The following is a 9,262-nucleotide window of genomic DNA, read 5'->3' on the forward strand; positions in this document are numbered from 1 at the left end:
AACTCAGAAATGGGCCATAGCATGCAGAATTCGGGGCCTACCGCGCCAAATTTCACTTGTTTTGATAATTACAAACAACCTTTCTACTTGTTAATTGAAGTCCTAATACCGCGCGGACCGCCACTATGAACTCTTAATAAGGGCCTAAATCTTCCTCTAAGGAGAAAAAACCGAAAAATGTGACATATGCTGACCATCAGGTAAAGAGCTCTCATGTCTTCAGGCCAGGATCTCGCTATCTCAAAGTGCAAAAAAATACACATCTAATAAATGCAGTAATGAAAACAATTACTATGGAACTGCCACAGTTCTAGACAGCTGAGCCCTACTTTTGAAAAATATTTGGATAGCAGCAGTTAACAGGTTTATGAGCTACCTTGGATGAAGAACACTCAAGTGGCACACTGTAGAAATACATGCAAGGTGATTCAAAATGTAATCTGTTTTACTTTTGCATTTTGGTTCACTGGGTGATTCAAAGTTTAAAATTCACCTTGAAAAATGTAAAGCATTCTAGTCACATCAGGGTGAGCTTTAGGGCGATGTGACTGGTGCTGCCGCACTAGGCACTAGGCACTGATCTGAGGGGGCGCTGTATTTTGAATGATCTTATGGAGTTAAGAGCACCTGCTGCAGTGCAGAGTTCCATTTGTGCCCAGCAAACTTCAGGCAATAATAAAAATGTCAAGATAACTCTGGTGATTAATGTAGCTGCTGGGGAGATCTAATCCAAGTTTTGACTTATTATAGAGTTGTTCAATGGGTTAATGTGCCTGCTTCAAAAACATGTGAAACATGAAGGTCACAGAATTGTGTTTTATGTAGATAGTTTAGTGGGTTACTGCTTTTGCCATATAGATCCTTTTGTTACATGCTGTTAATAACATACAATCCTTCAAATATAGCACAGTGAGCTATAAACCTGCTTCAAGGAGCCTGTGTAAACTGCAACGCATAGATGTGGAACCTTATGTTATTTTCCAGAGTCTTTCGTTACGCTAAGAAGGGTTCTTTTGGGTTGAAATAAATTATTATTAATGCAGATAACCACAACTACTATGTAGAGTTTTAAACACTGAGGGCCTCATTTATGAGAAGTGACGCATCGCTGCGTGAAAACAGCAAGTGCCACTTCTCACTGCGCCCTCCTTGCGACACCAATGATGCATCATATTTACAGTATGACGCATCGTAAGTAATGACAGATAAGTCAGTATTACTGACGTATCTGTCGGCGCAAAAAGTGGCTCATTGCTGGAGTTGTGTCGGAAGCCGGGCGCAGCTCCAGCAATGTTCCTTTCACATGGGACCAGCCCCATGTGAAAGGGCCTGTGTCACCCTTACGCCTGGCATGAGGCAGGCGTAAGGTTTGACGCACTGGCGTCCTGTAAGTGGCGCAGGAAAATCTCATAGATTTCTCTGCACCACTCCTACGACCCTTTCTTGCAGGGGAACGCCCTCCCTGCATACATTATCCCCGACGCAGGTATAATGTAGCGCAGGGGTTTACGAAGTGACGCATCTGCCTAGATGCGTCACTTCATAAATATGGCGCATTATTTACGCCACCACTACATCGCTAAAAGTGACGCAACGGTGGCGCAAAAGTGACGCAGGGCTTCATAAATAAGGCCCTGAGTTTGTGCTTCTCCAGACCAAGCACTCTTAAAATATGCTGCCTTCTGGTATTGATGGCATGTCACTCCTACAGCTTGTAGTCCTCATTGTCTTATGTATCAATTCCTATACATTGGTTTACAAACATATGATTTATTGTCTGTGTGTAACGTCTTTGTGAGGTAAAGTGCTCTGTTATGTTATGTTTTGAAGATTTGAAGAGCGCGCTTATCACTTGAGGGGTATCACTGCGCTGATACCTCTAAATTGGTATGAGTAGCAGTATAACATAAATTAAGAAATCGCAAAATTAGCGATTCCTTAATAATGCGACTCTAAAATGGCTCATACATCTCATTTTGCGATTTTGTATTCGCAAACGCTGTTTTTTTCTGAATCGCAGCGTTTGCGAATACAAAATCGTTTGATACATATGCCCCCTGGTGACTAAAACCAAAGAATTCAGGGAAGAAGGCAGATTTTAGATGAAGGTCTGGAAATGTTTTCTTATTTTGTAATGGACGAGAGTTTTTAGTAGAGGGGCAGCAAATAATGCAGATTCCACTAAATCCTTTAATTCTCAGGTTAAGTAAAAGGCAGATTTGAAGAATCTAAGCTCGAGGGTACTGGTTTGTAAATCAGTATTGCAGAATGACCCATGCCTATTAATGAGAACGTCGAGCCAACACTCATCAATATGCAGACATTTACGTTAGAAACCCCTGCAGATTCTTAATTACCTAGCCTCATTCCATTTCCTTTAATTCATTACATTATATTCATTTAATTACAACCAACTTTTAAAAAGTTAACATTCATTCAGAGTGTGGTCATTTTTTAGATCCAGCAGCTTCTTTTGCTTTGGTAACCTCTGTAATGTATTCATGTTTTGATGTGTTCTTCTATTTACAGTTAATGAAATTATCAGGAAGGAATTCTCTGGAATCCCTGCCAGACGTCAAACATAAAAAACTGATTTGTGAGACAACTTTCACTGAACGCTTCCAGAATTGACCTCGCTGATCCCTCTACTTGTCTCACCACCTTCTGTTTCCTCCCTGGTCACCTTAAGGCACCGATTGATTTCATGGAACAATGTGCTGGCAGCCAGATGATTGTCTTAGCTGAGCAACATCCCACCACGTAAACATGGGAATGACTCTCTTCCTCTCTCGAGCATTCCATTGTGCGGTCCCAACGCGTGGCCAACCGTGGTGGCCTCTGGCAGAGAATGAACCAGGATGCGACCAATTGGATCCTGAGAAAGAACAAACCGTGGAGAACTGGGGGAGTGCTGTCGTGTTTATGCTCTGAACGGGCACTTTGAGGATGTCCGTTGACGAGTGACGTACTTCTCACCAGAGGAGGAAGCCCCGGCTCCGCATTCGATAAATATTTGAGCACTTTAGAACTCAAAATCCTCAGGCAAAATAAATAATTTGGCAGCTGACATACGATAAACATACCATTTCATTTCCATATTGTCAGCTCTTTAAAGATGACCCGGAAGCCCAACTGAGTTTTATCAATGACAGATTTGCATATTATAAGCACTCTCTGGACAATCTTCACTTGCTTACAAGTGGCCTAAGACCGTACCCTGTAGATGAATGGGAAGTCATGGAGCTTGACATGCAGCTGATGTTTTACACCATATGAAGGCTGAATTTTATTGTCTTCCTACCTCTGCATGCCTTGGTCCATCGAGATAAAACTACCTTTTAATTAACAGTGTGAATCAGAATTAAATGTGCAATAATAATTGTATCGTATTTCTTATTTCAAAACCAATACATATATTTGCACTTAAAGTTTTTAATACTGTTTATTATTTCAAGAACATATTCTTTGTGTCAGATACTTATTCATTTTACCGATATTAGTGCGCCACACAAAAGTGTGCGCCTATTCTAACATTGAAATTTTATCTGGGAAGTGTACATTTTTTATGTGTCTTATAAGGGTTGAAGAGGAAGGGTCACTGTTTGACATGTGAACTGCAGCAGGAAACAGTTACCAAAGGGACTAACACTGTTCAAAGATTTGTGGCTGTACCACACATTATGTGAGCACTGGAAGTGGTAACAGAAGGCATGGTCTCTGCCACAGTTTTAGGCTATTAATTGGTGGTATTTTACAACCTCAGTGGTACATGGTTGTTTGTAACTGGAACTTTAAAGGAATGTGCTGCTTTTGGCTTAAAGTTACCAGCATTTGATTCATCTCTGAAATTATTACAGAGCACAAAAGAACACACCACAATAACCTACTATGATGCAGAAAAACAACTACAAATCAGCCAAAACAGAATGCATCACAGCAACCACAGTAAAGCACAACAATAGCATAATGCAACACTGCAGCACACAAACAGAGCAGCACAAAACCAACAGAACATCACTACCCCAATAAAATGCAACACAACAGACACAAATATTGCTGCCACCCATCCACTCTTTCACAAATCTGTGTTCATACTACAGTGGGAAAAGTTTCTTGTACCAAGCACTGCCGTACTTAGAATCAAGGGTTTAAAATTGGCCAGTGAAAAATGTTTTGTGATCTGGCCCTTAAGCTCTAAAATGCATTACTGCAGTGTGTCTACGGTTGAGTGCCCTTCGGCTGCTGCAATGCCCTACCCCCGTGGCTTAGTACTTCCCAATATACTATCAGTCACAATTGCTAGCATGGTGTTGTGTTCAAGCCTGGGATGTTCTCTAGAGGTAGGCACACTTGGGTGTTGCTAGCCCTGGGTAGCTCTTTCGCAATACCTGTGACTTAACTAAAGATCTTTTCCAACTGAGAATTAGTTTACCTTTTGGCATCTTTAGTAGCTGTCTGATTGTGCCTTTTACCAATCACTGTTTATTAACATGCTCATACATCTTGTTGTTTAAAAATAAGCTTGTCATCGAGGTCAAATGTCATGTGGAGTGACTTCCTATGATATCACTGATGAGTCAAGGTACAGGCGTTGTTCGCCTGACACCACTGACACAGTGATTCACTTTGAAGCACTGAGGCGCAGGCACATTCACATTAACCAGATTAGTGCATACCTGCATTTCACAAAAGGGATTTTAAAACTTGTTTGATCAACTCTGGTGCTTATTCACTCTGCTCGCCTGCAGCTCATATTTGTATCTCGCATCAATCTGGCACAGCTAGTGCTGCTAACATGGAGAAATTATTTTGAGTGTAAAGTAAATCAGGTAATAGCAGCATCCTACTGCCATTATATGGTTAGATGCTATTATGGTAAACCGTCAGAATATTGTTTCAAGAACATCATACTATAATATGGTGGGAAAACTATTGAGGACCACAATTTTGACAAGCTAAATTTATATAGGTAAATATGGTGTTGCTTTGCTCAACTCCATATACATGGACCTTGATGGTACAGTTTATATATATTGAAGGTCTGTATATGTGGGGTTAAGTCATGAATCAAAAAGAGGGGGATTAGAAGCCAGATTAAGGTCCAGTACCTGTGCTTTTCGCTATAATTGGCACGTCAAATCACTGTGGGTACTTGTTCCTATGTAGAAAGCGCATAGAAAACATTAAAGAACAGGTGTGGTTGGAATATATGATGAGGTATGTGGAGTTAAGGATAAAATCCATACTTACCTGTAGAAATCTACATTATTGATATCTTGTTCCTTGATAATTTGGCCACAATATTCTGGTGCAACAATATTCTTGAAATTTTGTTTTGAGATACAGCCGCTATTACAGGAGAAGACAACAGGCCCTTGTCCTACTATCAGCAGGTTACAACAGCACATTATATCATACATATTTTCTTGCAAAGCTAGATCGACTGTGGCAGTCCGTAGGGTCTTCTATTGAAAAGGCATACACACGTGTACACGTTCAACATACGTTGCACAATAAGTAGGTCTTGTTTCGCTCTCCTCCTAGTGAAACTTCAATTTTACCAGTTACAAATAGTTTCTGCGGGATCCAGTTTCCCCCAACTGGGTTTTTAAACTTCTAGTGGCATATATTTCATGAACACACCTAAACCCCTCGTGGAGCTGGCTATTTGTGTTTAATAGTGTTGAATTAACTCATTTGGTAATTTAATTTAAGCAGCAACATTGAACTTGTTTCCACTTGGAATACATATAATCCAATATCCCAAAACTCATGATGCTCCACTTAAATCCAGTAATAAGCACTAGAAACTTGACTACTGGAATGCCAGATACAGTTTGCACGTGCCAACACCACATTTCAGAATGCCAATGGGGCTTTCCTTTCCACCCATGTACAAGGTGGAGTCAAGTTGAGGATTTAAATAGAGTTAGTTGATTTGTGCATAACCAGGTGCTAAACTGAAAGTGTGCCATTGGCCAGGAGAATGCTTATCTGCTGTCATTGACAAGACTCTTGATATAGCGCCAGTGTTCATGTTCTTACACTTTTCTTGATTTTACCCAGTATGCCGAACTTTAGGAATAATCATTGCTAGGATTACATTTTAAAAATAAACATGTCGGCGTTGGACTTGTTAGACAATTCTTGGAATGCCATGTACAACTTCCCTCTTGGTCACACATATATTATTTGTTATTTAAAATGCATAGTGACTTGCATATTAGATACATATGCTGTGGCTTTACGTGTAACCTTTAAAAATGTGTACATACATTATGTACAGAAAATAAAATATATATATTTTGTGTCAATATATTTAAATGGGGAACAACCTTTACAACGCAACTTTTACAACGCACTACCTTTACAACGCATTTTTTACAACGCATAATCCATTACAACGCATGACATTACAACGCATACCATTACAACGCATTTTTAAAAACTACCTTTACAACGCATTCCATTACAACGCATACTACCATTACAACGCATACCATTACAACGCATAATATTACACTATACTATCCAACACTTACCCTACTGATGCACCCCCTGGAGTTAGAATAGTAATTTTTACCCCTATACTATCCAACACTTACCCTACTGATGCACCCCCTGGAGTTAGAATAGTAATTTTTACCCCTATACTATCCAACACTTACCCTACTGATGCACCCCCTGGAGTTAGAATAGTAATTTTTACCCCTATACTATCCAACACTTACCCTACTGTTGCACCCCCTGGAGTTAGAATAGTAATTTTTACCCCTATACTATCCAACACTTACCCTACTGATGCACCCCCTGGAGTTAGAATAGTAATTTTTACCCCTATACTATCCAACACTTACCCTACTGATGCACCCCCTGGAGTTAGAATAGTAATTTTTACCCCTATACTATCCAACACTTACCCTACTGATGCACCCCCTGGAGTTAGAATAGTAATTTTTACCCCTATACTATCCAACACTTACCCTACTGATGCACCCCCTGGAGTTAGAATAGTAATTTTTACCCCTACACTATCCAACACTTACCCTACTGTTGCACCCCCTGGAGTTAGAATAGTAATTTTTACCCCTATACTATCCAACAATTACCCTACTGATGCACCCCCTGGAGTTAGAATAGTAATTTTTACCCCTATACTATCCAACACTTACCCTACTGTTGCACCCCCTGGAGTTAGAATAGTAATTTTTACCCCTATACTATCTAATACTTACCTTAAATGTAATTTAATATAATGCGTTGTAATGGTATGCGTTGTAAAGGTAGTATGCGTTGTAATGGCAATGCGTTGTAAAGGTATTTTTTAAAAATGCGTTGTAGTGTCATGCGTTGTAATGTCATGCGTTGTAATGGATTATGCGTTGTAAAAAATGCGTTGTAAGTGCATGCGTTGTAAAAGTGTGCGTTGTAACGTCATACATCCTATTTAAATGTGATAAAAAATACTCAAGTGGAATATGTATCATTATCCCAATGATAGTCATAGACAAAGCTTTTAATTTTGAGTGGGCAGAGGTTTTGGCAAAGGAATATTTTAGATGCACTCATCACTCAATTTATTCCTCTGCCCAAATCATAGTCAGTCACATAGATTGCATTTCCCTGATTTCATATTTATTTGAGGGTAAGGTTGTGCTATGGATAAATAGAGTGTTTTGAGGCAAAAAATAGTAAATCAAGATCATGGTCGATGTGGTAAAACCACAAACATTGCCGGTAGCAAACTCGTATGAGTGCAGACTCCCATACTTTGCAAAACTCCTATTCAACAAACCTGATTCACAAGTGTAAACTTACACTTTTTTGCAAGTTTACACTTGCTGTAGTAACTTGGCTACTGTTTTGGTATTCACAAACAACGAGTTTAATTGTACAAGTAATACTTTTTAGGAGTGTAATTTTACTACTAATAAAGTTACTTGTAGTAAAAGTCACTCATAGCATGTGAATACAAAACAGTAGTGAAGTTACTACCAAAGTGTACATTTACGTTTGTGGATCAGACCTAACATGTCTTTACAAATTCAAAACTACTGTATTTGCAAATGTGGGCCACTTTTTTCAGATATACGATTTGGTAGCGGGGGGCCACCTTTATTTCGCTGCCAGGGCATACTTTGTGTCCCAGTCCGAGCTTGTCTGAGATTTAAATGCTATTTTACTGCTACACAGTGTTTTTAGACAAATAAGAAGAAAGATGCCCTGACTTCAACCTACACACTTCTTTACTTAAATAAAGACTTTAATACTTCTAGGTTGAAGAGATAGCCTAAATCACTTCAGGCACATATAGCCCATCCGTTCATCCATTATTTCCGCATCATTCCTAATGTATGTAAATTAAACAGATGAGAGCTCTGGCTAGGACAAGCTGTACATGGTTAAGAGCATCAGTTTGGACAACCCTTCAGATATACCTTCAAACCTCTAGGGCCTTATTCACAAAATAAAGTTTGGTTGTAAATATATTGTGGAGAAATACACAGCAGTAAATGCCTCTCAAGGGATGGGAATAGGGCATTCCAAAGCGTGGTTTCCCTTGAAAGTTTGGGAATGCTCACAAACATGTACATTTGTGGGCATTCACAAATTCCTCTCCTATCCTAAAAACCTCTGGAGGATAAGTCAAGCCAAAGGTGCTAATAAATCCCCTTCCAAAACGGAAAAAGGGAGAGACCCGCCTCAACTTTGCTGCTGGCGTTGAGGATGGGATTTTTCCATGAGGAAAAAAGGTTTTCCCTATGTTGAAAAAAATGTGTCTTTGCACAGGAGGCTCTGATGCCCCTGTATAGAGTTCACAGGGTGATTAGAGTTCTTCAGTGTAGAGACCTCCCCACAGGGAAATAAGGAGCATTTAGAAAAAGTCCTATGACATGCCCAGAAGTGTTTCTGTAAACCTGCACCTGGCACATTTTTCCTAGCATAGTTCTGCAAATTATTGTAATTAGAAAAACTAAAGTAAAAGTATGCTGGGGTGAAGATACAAATCTACAAAACACTTTTATGAGTTTTTTGTGAACACAGCCTACAGATCATAAACTGCAAAGGGGGATCTCATTGCATGCTCTATAGCCTATTACATTTACTGGCAGAAAACAAAACGTTACACTGACTCATTCAAGAAAGCTTGACCAGTCTTGTACTTTTAGTCCTTAACCCCTTCAGCGCGGCGCGGATTTCCGCGCCACGCTGAAGATTCCGTGCGCGGGCGGGGCCATGACGGAACGGTTCCGTCATAAGC

At 39.8% G+C, this 9,262-nt stretch overlaps 1 protein-coding gene across 4 annotated transcripts in view; it reads left to right on the forward strand.

Moving 5' to 3' along the window:
• The window catches only part of NFATC2 (nuclear factor of activated T cells 2), a 312,180-nt gene extending 308,752 nt beyond the window's left edge, over positions 1-3,428 (forward strand). For all 4 annotated transcript variants that reach the window (XM_085619141.1, XM_085619139.1, XM_085619140.1 and 1 more), the window contains one exon: positions 2,530-3,428. In XM_085619141.1, coding sequence (XP_085475267.1) covers positions 2,530-2,585 — 56 coding nt within the window. In that variant the 3' untranslated portion in view covers positions 2,586-3,428. The remainder of the gene's footprint in view (positions 1-2,529) is intronic.
• The last annotated feature ends 5,834 nt before the right edge of the window (positions 3,429-9,262 follow it).

The sequence above is a fragment of the Triturus cristatus genome, chromosome 7 (genome assembly GCF_964204655.1).
Source record: "Triturus cristatus chromosome 7, aTriCri1.1, whole genome shotgun sequence".
Classification (NCBI taxonomy): domain Eukaryota; kingdom Metazoa; phylum Chordata; class Amphibia; order Caudata; family Salamandridae; genus Triturus; species Triturus cristatus.